The sequence below is a fragment of the Dunckerocampus dactyliophorus genome, chromosome 3 (genome assembly GCF_027744805.1).
Source record: "Dunckerocampus dactyliophorus isolate RoL2022-P2 chromosome 3, RoL_Ddac_1.1, whole genome shotgun sequence".
NCBI lineage: Eukaryota > Metazoa > Chordata > Actinopteri > Syngnathiformes > Syngnathidae > Dunckerocampus > Dunckerocampus dactyliophorus.
Genome location: NC_072821.1, coordinates 36,057,029 through 36,074,167, shown reverse-complemented (window position 1 = coordinate 36,074,167; position 17,139 = coordinate 36,057,029). Strand labels below are relative to the sequence as shown.

Genomic DNA, 17,139 nt, shown 5'->3' with positions numbered 1-17,139 from the left:
TTGAGGTAATAAAAACTCTTAATGTGGAAAAACTACCTTAAAGACAAACATTTCTCCTCGCAGCATGGCGACAGTGTCAAAGTTTCCTTCACAAATGTCTGGGCCATAGTGGTCTGGTCTGTCTGTGGTCCTGGGCCGGTCCGGTTGACGTGGAGGATTGTGAGGTGGCCGGGGGTCTGGGCGACGCGGGGTCACAGTGGGGAGGGCCTGTGTGGGCCTGCTGTCTGGTGTACCTGTGCAGCGAGACATACAGCATCTGTCACATCATGTGCTACCTTGGAGGCTCCGCTGTGTGTTTGTAGTGGTGTAGTTTGGTGTAGAAAGGTACTTTTTCAAATGCTTTTTCTCACCGTAGATTTGCTGAATGCCTCGTCGGTCGTCCTCGGGAAGCTGGAAGTTCTCCGTCTCCATCCACTGGTAGAAGGGCGCCATGATGGCCAGCGGGTTATTGGAGTGCTCTAAACCCAGCGCGTGGCCAAGCTCATGGATGGCAACCAGGAAGAGGTCATTGCCTGTACAGAAGATTGTAAAAGTAAAAAGGTTTGAATTCAAACGTTTCTATTTCTTTTTAAGTTATTTCCACCACCTTCAGCGAAGGGTGTTGCTGTTCAAAGGTGAGTATATAGCAGTGCTAGTGTGCAAGGAGGGATTGTAGGGAATAATAGTTCAGTTTAATACTGCAAATGTAGTCACTGATGCAGGCAGAAATGCTTTACTTATCCCGCCAGGGACATGAAGAGACATTATTAGCCGTGATGATGAACATGTGTTTCCATGCTATGAACACGCAGTCGTTGAAGGAGAATCTGGGGGAAAAATGGAAAGCAGCAGTTGATGATGTTCATCATCAGGGCGACGATGCAGGCTCGTCCGCATTCCAGCGTATGATGAATAGCGCGGTCCGGCAGAAAGTCCCTGTGCGTCTGTGCAAGCTTGGCGTCTGTTCATTGTTCTTTCATGATGTCACCTCAAAAGGGGGCTCACGCAGGCATGCTAATGGCCACGCCGATACGGATCGCGCATTTCTACAGCATCAAGGGACACCGTTGTCCTCCCTCACGCGCAGACGAGGCAGTGACACGGCAGTGACACGCTGACGCCGTCATATTGCTGGGACTTTTGACCCCTTCAACTCAAGTGAAGTCCCCGAGGCTGTGTGAGACATGAAATTTGACCTAAATTCACACTTCTCTCTCCTCCACCGTTCTTTGGAATTCCGTGCAAATTAGACGACGACAACCCACTGCCATAAATAGATTGCAGTCCTGTGAGAAACTCTGCATTTGTTATCACGTGGATGAGATGGTGACGTCACCATGCACGGGGAAGTGGAGATACTCCGGATGTCTGGGATGTCCTGTCCTCTCACACACACACCATTTGCGAGTCACATGAATGTGCTCAAGCAAGGGAAAGAAGCGCAGGCAAAGATAGCCAAGAGGGAACGAAGAGCGCAGATAAAGAGGCCTTTGTGAGGTAACCATGACGACTCCTCATTTGATTGTACGGGGTTCCACCAAAGTTCAGCCTCTGCATCCATCGCGAACACCGACCGGTCTCCGTGTGAAGCTTTGTGTCTCAAACAAGTCTCGCACCTCATTGAGGATGAGCAACCAACGGCATGACGGCCGCACGCCGCCAAGAATGGCTGACTCACCCGAGTGCAAAGACGCTCCAAACTTTATGACCTTTAACTGCCGAGCGACTGTCAAAGTTGTTCTGATAAAGATGCCGTGTGCGTCACTTGAAATGAGGTCTAAGTTTAAGCAAGATGTTCTTATTAGATAGCTCACGTTAATTAAAATGTTCTTACTACAAGGTAAGATTTAAAGGAAACGTGCACCTTTTTTGGGAATTTTGCCCATCATCCACAATCCTTCCATGAGAGATGAACACACGTCTTTCTCTTTTCTGTGCGTTCTACAAAAATATATAAAAACAGCTAAAAAGAGGCAGCTGAGAATGCGCGTAATGGGACGCACCTATTCTGCCTATAAAACCTTCTGAAAAACCTCCAAAAACAGCCAATAACGCTCCAGTTCCATAATGTGACCTACATGTTAACCAAGTTACAACAACATTGTTATTATTATTGTTATTACCATTGTTACGACCAAGAACTACATTACTGGCGTAGTGACTCCTTGCCACACCACACCGGCTAGCTACCAGCCGGCTAGCGACTAGCTTCACCACACACTCGCTCACAATGCGTCAGGCCACTAGCGAAAGGTCACGCTACATACTGGAGCTGCCGCCACTCCTGCTGTGTTTTTGTTTTTGAGTTTGTAAAAGTCAACGCTAGGTGTAGCGTTCCTTTCTATGTTGCTATGTGAAATCAATGCACCCAGGAAGGAAGTTCATGTTACCACATGCTCACAGCATGGATACAAAACCATAAAACCTTGATGGAGGTTTTTGGAGGCGTTTTAATAGCGGCCTTTCTAGGTAGAATAGGTGTGTCCCGTTACGTGCATTAATTAGCTGCCTCTCTTTACCTGTTTTTATATCTTTAGAACACACAGAAAAGAGAAAGACGTGTGATGATGCATACTACAGGCAGAAATATAAACTTTTTTTTTTACTGCAAATGATCAAAAAAAATCAATGCAGAGGATATTGTATACAAAAATTAATGTTTTTTCTGATATAAAAAATATTGAAATGAATGATGCTGTCACCCAGCATAATTAATTCATGCAAAAAATCCACTTCAATGTTAGCGTGTCTAAGGAGGTAAATGAAGTTGCAGTTGCCGTTGTGTATTCATGAAAGGATTATTGTAGCCTTGGTGGTCCAAGTGAAGTATTTCTGTGTTCTTAGATGCTAACAAGATAAACGCTCCTGGGTCTCACTCAATCAAGTGTAGAGACGTTGTCAGTGTTTACAAAGAGCAGCAGAGCGAGACCAGGCGGAGACGTGTCCATCTTAAAAGTCAGATGAGTCGTTTGGCTGCACTTTGTCTTTAAACGGGACAACAAAGGGAGCGGTCTGCACGCCGCCCGAGTGGAACGCCACACTCCCACTTACTGCGGCATTCTGGCGCGCCTGTGATCTCTCCCACGTCTGTTGTGTGTTTGCAGATAACGAGAGCGGTTCTTAGGGGGATGTGCAGCGTGATATGATAGACTGTGATATGGCATCATGGTGGCCTGCGCCATGGCCGCATGAGAGACGACGTGTGGCTTTGGCGGAAGGAAGCAGCTGCTGCCATCCGTCAGCCAATGAGGATTATTTAAACCTAAAGAGCAAACAATGGAAGCTCTCAAGATGAATGGGTGGAACATTTGGGGCTCACATTTTGTTTTGCATGGTGTGCTGAGGTGTGTTGTGCGTTTAGGGTTAACACTGCTTCACTTCTTTTTACACTTGTACCCTGGGATAGGCTCCATTTCTGTGTCTGTTTGTCCCATGGTATTGTCTGTTCAAGAGTAATAATATAATAATAGAAATAATAGTCATTTCCATTCATAATAATAATCAGAATATCATTTGTATATATTATAAAAACCTAAAAACCTTGTAAACCTTGTGTGACGTATTGTATATATTTGTATATAATAATATTACTATTGACATCATTATTTATTGTTATTTTAATATGACTAATAATCATATTTCAATAATACTATAATTATAATTAATATAATAAGGAAGACTTCGGACCTCAAAGTTGAGCTACAGGCTCCCTCAAAACCTTCTAAACTGTCAGTTTAGTAACATACAACCTGCGCACACACACACACACACACACACACACACACACACACACACACACACACGCACACACACACACACACACGTCAAACACGTAGTCTGTTTGAGAAGTGATCTCCAGGGAGGCACTTGTTTCCGAGTGGAGGCTTCCCACCTTGTACATTCTGGTTTCCGATGGTCCAGGGCTCATCAGAGTCAAAGTGAGTGTCTCCTCCCATCCCGGGCCCGGGGAAGTAGGCGTGAGCCAGGAAGCCCCCCTCCCCATCAAAGGGGGAGCTGTCACCGTGGAAACCCGAAGCGAAGAACAGCATGATGTCGGGCTCCTTGCGGCGTCCGTATTTGATCTCCTGGTAGGGGATTTCATCAAAGGTCAAAGGGGTGACGCTCTCCCAGACTTTGAAGGCCTGGCGGATGGCCGTGAAGGAGTTATACTCTCCGATCTTGGGAGTGTAGTTCTGGATGCTGCGGGAACAGGAAGATGAAAGAGAATGAATATATGTCATGAAGAAGAAGACACGGAGTAAGAGCGTTCTCACCTGTATGTGAGATGGCTCTTGTTCCATTTATGCCCCGTCAGGGCGTAGCGTTTCCGCCGCACGTTGGTTTTGATCTGGCCTCCAAACTTGTCCGGCACGCCGCAGCGGGGTCTCCTCATGGCACTGCAGGGAAGGAACATGAAGTGCTTACGTGTGACGCACCAGAGAAAAGGTGAAGAACAAACAACATTTGATGTTTCTAAGCATTGCTTCTGCTGCTTTATTTCTGCTGGGCTTCACATGGATCGGTGGATGATGAGTCCAAGCCATGTCCTGCTGACCTGATGGTTTGCAGGTCCATGTTTCCCGTGACCTCAAGCCCGTAGAAGCGCTGCATGTCGCTGATGGCGCTAGACAGGATCTGAGTGGAGCGCATGGTTGACATCTGCCTGCTGGCCTGAGGCAGGTAGCCATACATCCTCAGCCACGACTGGACACAGAACAACACAGACAAAGACGCTCATGAAGGCTGCCATCTTTTACATTTAATTGACATATACTTCTAAAATGTACCTTTAAAGAGCTTTCATTACATATTATGTAAAGTAACTCAAATATTCCAAACCAAAATGTTGTCTGCGTGTTGAATACGTAGCTTATTTTTTACATTCAGCTTAAATTTCACAAACACCTTGTAAAATATACGTTTAAAGCGCTTTTGCAACATATTACTTGACGTGACTCAAATATTCCATACCAAAATGACATCTGCTTGGTCATATGCATAGGTTATTTTTATATGCTGCTTTATTTAGCAGCTTAAATTTCACATAAAGCCCGCAAAATATACTTTTAAAGCGCTTTCATAACATGTTACTTAACCTACCTCAAATATTCCAAACCAAAATGATATCTTCTTGGTTAAATACATAGGTTAGTTTGGTATTATGCCTACCTTCAAGCTTCGATTTGACAAAAAGCTTGTAAATTATACTTTTAAAGAGCTTTTGTAACACATTACTTAACGTACCTCAAATATTCCAAACCAAAATGACACCTTCTTGGTTAAAAACATAGCTTATTTTCATATTCTGCTCTACTTGCAAGCTTACATTTCACAAAAAGCTTGTAAAACATACTTTGAAAGAGCTTTTATAACATACTGTATTATGTGAGCAAACTCAAATATTCCAAACCAAAATGTTGTGTGCTAGTTTGAATACGTAGGTTATTTTTTGCACTATTTGAAAGCTTATTTTGCACCAAAAGCTTGTAAAATATACTTTTAAAGAGCTTTTGTCGGCTATTATTTAATTTGACTCAAATATTCCAAACCATAATGACATCTGCTTGGTTAAATACATTGGTTATTTTGGTATTCTGCTTACTTTCAAGCTTACATTTCACAAAAAGCTTGTAAAACATATTTTTAAAGAGCTTTCATAACATATATGTGATGTAACTCAAATATTCCAAACCAAAATGTCGTCGGCCGTGTTGTGTACATACTTTATATTTTAATATTCTGCTATTTTTTAAATTTCACAAAAAGCTTGTAAGATATACTTTTCAAGAACTTTCCTAACATATTTATGTCACGTAACTCAAATATTCTAAAGTGGGCTCAGTCTCACACTGGTCCAAACCAACTGTATGCGGCAGAACCAATGTGTGTGTGTGTGTGGGTGTGTGTGTGTGTGCGTGTGTGTGTGTCCTGTGGGGGGGTTGGTGGGGGTTGTGGTTTCATGACAGACTGCAGGGAGAAAATGTGATACTTGAACCAATCGCAGATGATGCACAGCCTGACCCACCTGTTGTGTAGAAACCTAATATCACTCACACACACATACACACACAAGGCTGGGACACTAGATATGTCCACACAGGGACACACTCCCTATGGTGTACGTGTGTTTGAACTGTTCGTGTTGTGCAAAGTGTTGCTGATAAAGCTCAGTGTGTACACAACCACTCCTTCCAAGTCACTTCCTGCTTGGTCTCTTCTTTCATTACATATCAATTACACACCCTTTTTTTGTGTACATAATCAAGAAATGGAAGAGTTTGCAGCCTCCATGACAATGCTAAACAAACATGCCTTGAACTAAATAAGAAAACGACAGAAAAAAAAAGCATATATTAGGCTACAGATAGAAATCCAAGTTAAATTGACGTTTCTTTCAGCTTTACGTTGATGCTGAGCATTCTTGACCAACAGATTTAAACAGAAACAACCACAGAGTAAGACGTTCACGTCAACCCGACCATCAATGATCTAACCTCACCCAATCTCCATTCATGCATTTAAACTTCAATTGATCAATTAATAAACGTTTTTTATTTTAAAAAAGTCTCACATTCAATTCCTCCGCCACGTTCTTTAATGTCCTTGGTGGCAAACAACAAAGCAACTTTCAGTGTTTCCCTCAGATTTGGTTCTCCTTCTTTTCTTAGATTCTAATTTCAGTTATTTGTACAGTATAGCACCAAATCCCAACAAAATTTGGCACTTTTTTCATTTCATTTTTTTCTTGGCGCTACTTTTTTTCTTGATTTGGAGCCAGCTGTTTTAGAGTCAGCATTTTTTGGGGAACAAAGGTGTGTTGTTTTTGTTTAGATTGGCACTATTTTTTTCTCTCAATTTGGCGCAAGCTTTAAAAATTTTTTTTATAGATTTGGAGCTACCTCTTTAAAATATTTGGCACTACCTTTTTCTAGATTTTGGCGCTACCTTTTTTAGAAGTGGCGCTTTGTTTTATTTGGCGCCACTTTTTTTTAGATTTGGTGCTTTTTTTTCTAGATTTGAGGTTACCTTTTTTTAAAGATTTGGTACTAACCTTTTTTGTTTTAGATTTGCCGCTACCTGAGTTGCTATTTTCTTCTGTCTGATGCTTCCCATCTCCATAAAACCTCCTCACGTAATCACTTTCCAGAAGCAGGAAGAAATGTCAAATCCAGCATAGAAATACTAAACCTGGATGAACCTGGTAAGCACAGTGAGATGACAACACCTGAGAGCTCATTTCTGTCGATAAAACACTGGAGGCTTTTGGCCTGAGAAGGTCAGACCTTCACCATCTCTTTCATCTCCTTCAATCGTTACCTTCAGCTGCAGAGTGTGTGTGTGTGTGTGTTTGTGTGTGTGCGTGCGTGTGTAAAAGCTGGAAGAGGAGTACAGAAGGTTGACCTTGACCCAACTCCACCTTCAGAGAGCGTCACACAATGTGAAACATCATTACACACACACACACACACACACACACACACACACACACATAGAGCTGTGTTGTGTAAACAGAGGGTTGGAGTCATTTCTGTCATTGTGTTGGATAAACACAATGCTGATTTTCTTCACGAGTAAACCTTGTGTGACGTGAGTAATGGTGTCATTTCATGCGCGTGGGAAGAAAACAATGAGAAGTTGTAGAGCAGCTGTTCATGATCCACTAACAGAAACACACCCAGTGGGAGAAACGGTGGTTGCGTCGAGTTACACTTCCCCCAGCAACGACAGAAAAGGTAAATAGCTACTGTCGTGTGCATTATTCCACCAATCAATAAAGTGAGAAAAGTCATCTTTACCATTTATGTTTCCTTCTGAGTAGCGGTGGGGCACCTAAAGTGAACTTTTGACATATACACGGGACCTCTGCACTTGTCCAACGTTATAAATGCCATATATCGCATCCAACATAGCGGGACACAGGTTAGCAACACAAACATAGCTGTGAGTTCAAGTGCTAACATTGCATTTAAACATCACACATGAAGAAAAACTAAATGATCAAACTTGCAGCTGTCAGGTCTCTAGCTGATTGACGGATAGATGACAGAATTTTTTTTTTTACAAAGTCATGGACATAGAGCAGGGGTGTCCCAACTTTTTCCACCAAGGCCCGCATACTGAAAAATCAAAACATGATATTGATATTTTTACATATTTGCTTAAAACTGTAAAAATCTGTAAATATTTTGTAATTTTCTTGAAAAAAATTCGAAAACACATAATTGCTTTTGTATTATTGCACAATTATTTTGTGCTACTTTTTTTAGATTTGGCTTTATTTTTTTTTTTATTTAGCGCTACGTTTAAAAAAAAATTGTCGCTTTAGTTTTTTTAATTTGCTGCTACTTTTTTAGATTTGATGCTTTTGTTTTTTAGATTTGGTGTTTTAGATTTGGCGCACTGTCTTTTTTTTTCTTGGCGCTTTTTTTTTTTTTTAGATTTGTTGATACTTTTTTTTGTATTTTTGGTTTTAAAAATGTTTTTTTATTTTTTTGTTTAAAAAAATTAAGTAGTTTTTGTAAAAAAAATATTATTTTTGCTGAAAACAATTTTTAATTGTAATTTTTTTGTAAAAATTATCTTAATTGTTTGGTAAAAATGATGATTTTCTTTGTAATTTTTTGGTGAAAATATATGTAAAGACAAAGTTTGTGTTATTACATATTGGTATCAACATTTTAGCTTTTTTGTCTTCACATTCTGTGTTTTTGCTCTATTTTTTTCAAATTTTTGTTGTGTTTTTTTCCCTTTTTGTTTCATTTTATTTCTAAATTGTGCCGCAGGCCAATATGAAACAAGCCAAAGACACCCCTAACATAGAGTATGCATAGGGTGGGCACATATTACTGTTAGAGCATCATTTTTGCATAACAAGGGGACCTTTAAGTAAAAATCTGAATTAGACATGAATATCTGTGGTGTAAATCTAAGTCTAAGAGTTATTCTCATTGACGACCTCCACCTCCGATTTAGTAAAGTCAATCAGGCGCAAAAGCCGCTGACGCGAGGACACGCTATAAAGAGGGGTCCATTCCTGGGGAGTATTTACAGCAGGGCACGGTTTCCTGCTAAGGCAATCCAAGTTGATACCCTTCGCTTGTATCTTCTAAAACTATGAAACCTCGTCTTCCCTCGTCAGACGGCCTGAATACAAAACAAGGCTGAGATGACACTTGGAACTCGGAAGGTGTGTGTGTGTGTGTGTGTGTGTGTGTGTGTGTGTGTGTGTGTGTGTGTGTGAAATGGTCTTTCAAAAAGTCCTTGATGGTACCTGCCAAAAGGCTGCTATATACACGGCGTTGTGAAAGCCAGGGTGTGTGTGCTTTAAGTGTGTGTATATGTGTGTCCACTACAATGTCAGCCAAGATACGAACAGAGCTTTTATTTTGAGGTTTGGTCGGCTGCCATCTCTGCAAAAGTCCTAGCAGGAGGATGGTAAGTGGGTGGTTCGTACGTGTAATTCAATTGGAAGACTTCATAAAGCACATGTGCTGTGAAAAGGGTAAAATTGACCTAAACGTTTTTCACAACACGCTAGTTAGCGGTTCTTTCAAATACGGGTATCCGTCATTGCAGAACCACGACACGCAACATTATCCATTACAATTAAGTCAAGTTAGTGGAGCCGAGCAGAGCCAAAAAGCATCCCAAGGGCAGACGAAACTCGGCTGGAATAACGAAGGAGAGCACTTAAGAGCCAGGAAGCGCGGGGGGGGACAGTGACACGGCAATTGCGACCCACGAGGACGTCAAAGAATCAACACAGAAACTTTGAACAAGGGCAGGCTCCAATCTGATTGGGTGCCACCGAGTTGGCAAGGACAATGACACAGCATTAAGAATGGGAAAACAACAATGGACAATATAATTGACAAAAGACAATATTCAGACGATCCGTTCCACAGAAGTCCAACACAACCTCAACGGTCCACATGGGACAGGAAGTGGAACCAAACCAGAGACCTAATCACATTTAAACACAGCGGTGTTTCACATACAGCAGCGGTGTCCAAAGTGTGTCTCATTTGCAGTCTCATTTGGGGGGTTTTCTAAAAATAGAATCTCGCCAGAAAACTTTAAAAAATACCAATTGGCATAAAAATGTAATATCGGTCAATATCAGTATCAAGGTTTTTCCTCTAATGAAAACCGACTTTAAAAACTGTAATATCGGCCTATGGGCTCCCGTACGATGGAGCCGGCACGTAAATTATGACCTCACCAAACGTCGTGAAGCGTGTAAACAAGCCGTGGCAGCTGCAGAAACAAGGTTTCCAAGTGTCTCCTTCTGACATTAAAGTTGTGATTTGCAATGACAGCAAAGTGTTGGTTTTGCGAGGCGGAACCAAGACTTCTTCCTTCAATACTTCCAATTCCCAGGACGAAAGCCATCAATCGGAAAATGTGTGTATCGCACTGGATAACGAGCCCTTTCCTATCATGCAAGACGCCGGATTCACCAAACGTGGAGTTCCTCGAGCCACGCTTTGCCATGCCCAATCGCAAGTATCTCAAGTTTTACAATTTTGTACAATGTTGTTTAGAGCCACGTCAAGAAGCTAATAGCTGATGCTGTATCCATTAGCTTCACAACAGTTATCTGGTCTTCAAGCGTTAGCCAAGTTAGCATGTTGAGTTTGACTGCTCAATGGCTAGATAAAGGCTTTGCGTTAATTCCACAACAGGAGATATGTGATGTTACACATATGTAGGCCTGTCACAATAATGGATAAATCGCTTTCTAGAAGGATAAAAAAAAAAAAACATAAGTATCAGCCCTCGATAAACCGACATGCACTTATATGCACGTCTGCACCATCGCTTAGTCTCTCTGTGGTACACAGGCTGGATGACAAGAGGGTTCACTCTGCATGTCTATGTGCATTGGCTCTATATGAAACGAACACAGATGAGAGTGAGCATCTTCTCAGCTATTAAGCCTCTTTGTCCCAGTAGTGGAGGTGGGGGCTATGTACACAGATTGCTAACAGTTAGCAAGCAGACACAAATGGGAATGAAGGCACAGAAGCGATAGTTTCTAAGCCGAATGCCACAGTTCCAGTGTGGATGCGCTTCAGAGCCTTCCTACCGACAGTCAACGCTTACTGAGGCATTTGATCGGCGGAGTAAATATTAAACGTACTAGTGTCGCTAGCTGCATTGCAAAAGAAATGTAACCTTTCAATACAGTTGAAAAGCCAACATTTGGGTAATGTAAGTAGGAATTGCCTGGGAGAACGTACATGCCCATGTCACAAACCGCAATATAAGTGAATGAAAGAATACGCGTTGAAGAACATATCAGCAACATCGCATTTTAGCCCACTCAGCTGTGGTCCAGCTTGTCATGTATTGTGTGTATAAGAAGCGGTGATGTCTTTAGTGTCCCTCCTGAGCTGCCACAGCTTGTGCAGTGAAGTTGTCTTCATGCATGTTATGACGTAAAAAGATGGCTACCATCTAGCACAATTATCAGCTAGCAAATGTTGTTATCGTGGCAGGCCTACACATATTGGTATCAGTTGACATCGGAATCGGAAATTGAGAGTTGGCATATCAGATATCGGCAAAAAATCCAATATCGGACATCCCTGATATATATATTATATATATAATATATATTAGATTTGGTGCTACTTTTTTTAGATTTTGTGCAATTATTAATATAGTGTATATTTATATGGATTTTTTTTAGATTTGGTGCTAAAAGCACCTATCGCTCTTCTCAATGAGCAGCGGGTCCTGCCCTAATCTAATCCCAATATTTCTAAACATATTTGTTTAGCGTCTCACGTATTTTGGTCGCTTTTTGTGTTTGGAGCCCATAAATGATGCAAATTAGACAACAACGTCGTCAAGCTCCTTCGCCTCACATTTGCTACGTTTTCCCTTCAAACAAGAGGACACATTGTCTTCTTCACATGCCTCAATGTCCCAGAACCAGCATGCCTCTGCACGCACACGCACGCACGCACAGCCAAGCACACACACACGCACACACACACACATACACACACACACACACACACAGTCCTCCTGCTTGTGCTGAGTAGGATTTGACACACTGAACTCTCTGACGTGCTTTCACTTTCAAACGGCGGACAATAATTCAACGTTTGTTACTAAGAACAATGCAATAAAAGACCAAAACTAATCAACAGAGGCCTGTTTTTAATAACAATAATAATAGTAACGTGCTTTGATCTGTTGTTCAACATAAATCTGCTTTGCATTTTGGAGCAGTAATTATAGGATGGAGTACTATAGTAGTACTAGCTTGCACACATTGATGGCAGCTCGTTATCTGCCCAAATGTGCTGACTCGTGCAAATTCAAAAAAAAAAATCCCTTCTTCCTGGAGAAAATGCCATGCAGGAAGAAACATCCACTTCCAGAAGAACCTCTGAGGTTATTTGGAAACTGGTTTCCCTGTAGGAAATATTAACGCTAAATAGAGATGATCTGTTCCAGGGTAAAGCTGTGGCCATCATAAAACCTTCATCGTTATCCTGCTCCTTTTAAAATGACACAGTCATCCCTCACCGCTTACAATTTCACACCTTCACTCTAGCACTCTTTTTCAAAAATAGATTCATAAATAAGTCATTCCTGTTTTGTGCTTGAGTACAGCCTATTATTAGTTTTTAAAAAAGCATATTTAATCACATTTTGCATATTTCTTTGCCTAAAATAAGCATTTTCAAACATAAAAATGGCTAAATGAAGTAAAATACAAATACCCGTATAAGGCATTCAGAAGACATTCAGCAATGTTGATACGTAGTATTCTACACTGGTCACTAGGTGTCAGTAATGTTATATTAATGACACAAGTTCCAGTGTTTGCTATTTATAAATGGATCGGTGGAGACTTGCCAACCATACATTTGGACTGCAACAGATAGTTTTTTTTAGATTTGGCACTATTTTCTTTGTTTAAATTTGGTGCTACTTTTTTGTTTTAGATTTGGCGCTAGTGTTTTTTTTTATTTGGCGCAATTTTTTTAAATTTGGTTCTGTTTTTGACTTAGATTTGGTGCTACTGTTTTCTTTTTTAGATTTGGCGCTACTTTTTTATATTTGGTGCTAGTTTTTTTGGCGCTAACTTTTTTAAAGATTTGGCAGTATTTTGTTTGTTTAGGTTTGGTGATACTTAAAAAAAAAACATTTGGCGCTACCCTTTTTTAGATTTGGGGCAATTTTTTCGCTTAGATTTGGCACTTTTTTCATTTGGTGCTACTTTTTTTCCATTTAGTGCTACTTTTTTTTACATTTGGCATTTGGTGCTACCTTTTTAAAAATTTGGCGTTATTTTCTTTGTTTAGATTTGGTGCTACTTTTTAAAAAAAACATTTGGCACTTCCTTTTTTAAAGATTTTGCACTGTTTTATTTAGATTTGGCGCTCATGTTTTTGTTTTTTTTACATTTGGTGCTACCGTTTTTGGTGCAATTGTTTTAAGTTTTGGCACTATTTTACTACTGATTGCTACTGTTTTTTCTTTGGCGCTTTTTTTTTTTAGATTTTGCAACATATCCTGCAAGGGTTCTTAATGTTGTGACCTGAGAGTCTTCCATTGCAAATGTAAGTGTAGGCTGCTGACACACACAAAAACACAGTCATTAAGCAACAAGTGCTTGGGGAATGGCTCATCAGTCCACACAATGTGTTAAACCTCTGTCTTTTGTCTGAGCGAGACACGCACACACACACACAACCACACAGCAGAGCCAAGCTGTGTTAATACACCATCATCATGTGTCGTAACGTGACTGACGAGCAGAGCAGCCTTTTGTTTATCCCGGCTTTGTCATTTCGAGCTCACCTCCACAGAGCAGGAGGTCACCGCATGTCCGTCTCAGCCGGCAGCCAAACGGTCGGCAAAGAAGATCTCTAAATATTTAGAAATTTTAGTGTAATCGAGACTAAAATTCGCTCTCATCTCATCCTTTGTCTCACCTGACTAACACCTGACACTCATCAAACATGCAGACACAGCAGCACATTTATACAGGCCATATTCATGTGCATGAAGGAAACTGATACAATTTTAGATTTGGTGCCACTTTTTATCGTCTGTAGGAGCTATTTGTTATTGGAATTTTTTTCTAGATTTGGTGCTACTTTTTTGTGAATTGGTGCTACATTTTGGGGGAATTGGTGCTACCTTTTTTAGATTTGGCACTTTTACGTATATACTGTAGATTTGCCGCTACTTTTTTTTTTATTTGGCACGACCGTTTTTTAAGACTTGGAGCTTTTTTATAACTTTTTAAAAAATTTGCCGCTACTTATTAAAATTGTTTGGCGCTATCTTTTAAGATATGGCCCGTTTTTTGGGGGGTTTTTTAGATTTGGTGCTACTTTTTTTCAATTTGATGCTTTTTTTGTAGAATTGGCGCTACCTTTTTTTTTAGATTTGGCACTTTTATTTATAGATAGATTTGGCACAATTTCAAAAAATTTAGCACTACTTTTTAGATTTGCCGCTACTTTTTTCAATTTGGGGCTTAGATATATATATATATATATATATATACACTAAGTCCCCTACTAACAAACATCCGACGTTCTAACTTTCGGAGATACGAACACAAGCCGACTAGTCTATATTTTCATGTGTTTTGCCTTATAAGTCCATATTTATACTGCTACATGCTTGACCAGCAGAGGGCACTGTGACACTGCTAATGGGACCAACAGCGGGAGAACAAGAGGAGGAGGAGGGGAGGAGAGAGAAAGCTAAATTGTAGCTGGATTATACAACCCGGACAGAGCATGTGATTAAAGTTTATGAAGAGTTAATAGGCCTGCTTAATTCTACACCACCCACAGAACACTACCTCTTTTAGAAGAGTCTAATGACGACGACCATTTGTCCTTTTTTTTCAATAACTCCTCCTCCACCACTACCAACGACGTATGCTCGACCACTCCTCTCCAAAGGTAAATAACATTTATCATTACGTATTATATAATTTTTACTATTGTTTTTTCATGAATTATCCTTGTTTAATATTACTACTGCATCCAAACTCATATTTACATACATACACATATACTGTATATGTATACACGTACATGTAGTACTTATATCATTGGTAATATTACCTTTTCCCCTACTTAAGAACAATTCGACATAACGGTTGTCTGGAACCAATTGTGCTCGTTAGTTGGGGACTTAGTGTATATATACAGTATATATATATAGACAGAGAGAGAGGGAGAGAGAGAGAGATATTACTTATTTTGATTTGCCACTTTATTTGATTTTTTTCTTTTTTTTTTAGAATTGGCCCTCCTTTCTCTTTCATTTGGCAGAGGTAATCAACTCTTTGGAAAGCAACATACAGTAGAAGGCTTGAATGCCTTTGAGGTTGCACAATTTGTAAGAAAAGCAACACGTTTGTATCTAAAGTCACACAAAACTTTGATCTCAAGCCAGAAAGGAGCCCCTTGGAGGAAGAGAAACAGACATTGTGTATCTTTTTCCACTTGTTCATGAAAAATGTTCAATGTGACCGAATGCACCACATGCACAGGTAATAAAAGGTTATACTATGGCCACAGTGTGACCCTGGAACAGACAATGGTAATGGTTTAATTTATTTTGAACATGCATACAAGTTATATTGGAATACATCACATTGTACAATTCACAGTTCTTCATGTCTGAAAAGGTGTAGGAAGAAGCAGAGCTTATTTAATCCGAGCCGCCATCTGTTCCATATCAAGTGCAATACATTTGCTCCCTTCCTGTATTCTTTACCAGTTTCAATACATAGGAAAATGATAAGGTAGTGTAACAATGTGACAAATAATCATGAAAAATAATAATAAATAAACAATAATGATAACTGATGAAAGGTTAATAGGTGACAGAAACATTTAGATAATGAGTACAATGTTCCTATTATGATTATTCCTATTAACATTGTTTCCAACTAGGAAAAAACTGTTCAAATCTTAATATTTCGTGTACTCCCTTGTTCTCTCAGTACCATGCGTCCTGTTAAACCCGCAAAAAAAAAAAAAAGTTTTTTAAAATAAAGTAACACAATGGAAGGATGCCCAGTGGGATACATGGCGGTGGTCTACAAGTGTACATTTCTAATTATTGTTGTTAAAGCGTACAAGCGCGAAACGTGCAAAAAGACAAGGGTACTACATTGTGTCCTACCTCCGCGTTGAAGGAGCCGTCATCCTCCGCTCCGAGCACCCCGAGCACACACATCCACACCGCCAGGAGGAGGCTCCGTCTCCACGGCAACCACAGCGGCCGGGAGCCGGCCATGGTGCGGTGGTAGTCGGTGTGGTTCGCGAGAAGGAGAGGGTTTTATGTTCAAGGAGGTCTTCTTCTTGTGCGTGTAGAAAAAACAAAAAAAGCAGGAAAAAGAGTCACTCGAGTCCGCAGGAAAGGCTAACTTGCATCCCGCGAAGGACCTCCACGTCCAGACCCTCCATGGATGAAGGTGCCGTATGTTACTCCTAACGAGGAACCTTGAAAAAGTGCACTTGGAGCGAGGAGGAGGAGTGTGTACAGTTTCCTCCTCCTGAAAGTAGGCTGACAACAAACTTTTTGCTTTTGAAGTGCTTGAAAGCAACACGAAGCGATTGAAAGCCTTTCCTAAACCAAAAGCAACACTTTAAGCTAGCAGCTTCTAGTCAGCGTCCTCCATTGTGGTCCCTCGTTCCCTCGGCAGGACGGACAAGACTGACGCTGCGCGTGAGTGCCTCCTCGCTGCCTAGCAAGCTGGAGAGACGCGCACGAGACAAGTGTGACTGCCCGGAAGCGACAGGTTCAAAGCGGGCTTTCAAAATAAAACCCCCAGCAGCGACTTGCGCCAAAAGAATGCCAGAAAAATGGAACCAAATGATTTGGCTAGCATTTTTCACAGTACAGGAAGACGTTTTTAGCCATTCTCGATAATAAGACTAAGTTTAAACCTTGCATGTTGCAATGGTTCAACGTATGATATTATGAGTTTATCCAATTTAGAATGTACACATGTGGAAGTGAATGATATCAAAATCCATCGTTGACAATTTATGTTTTATTTTGAAAGACACGTTTTTTGCTGGAATTACAAAGTATGGGTGGAGGCAGGGTAGAGGATGGAAACAGGGAGCATGAATGATACTAAATGGACTAGCAGAGCTG

At 40.7% G+C, this 17,139-nt stretch overlaps 1 protein-coding gene across 1 annotated transcript in view; it reads right to left on the bottom strand.

Annotated features, from left to right (window-relative positions):
- mmp15b (matrix metallopeptidase 15b) overlaps positions 1-16,746 on the bottom strand; it is a 29,319-nt gene extending 12,573 nt beyond the window's left edge. Inside the window, exons 1-6 of the mRNA XM_054771002.1 lie at positions 16,159-16,746; positions 4,535-4,683; positions 4,254-4,376; positions 3,872-4,179; positions 351-512; positions 37-233 (exon numbers count right to left, since the gene is read on the bottom strand). Coding sequence (XP_054626977.1) covers positions 37-233; positions 351-512; positions 3,872-4,179; positions 4,254-4,376; positions 4,535-4,683; positions 16,159-16,272 — 1,053 coding nt within the window. The 5' untranslated portion in view covers positions 16,273-16,746. The remainder of the gene's footprint in view (positions 1-36; positions 234-350; positions 513-3,871; positions 4,180-4,253; positions 4,377-4,534; positions 4,684-16,158) is intronic.
- Between the last annotated feature and the right edge of the window lie 393 nt (positions 16,747-17,139).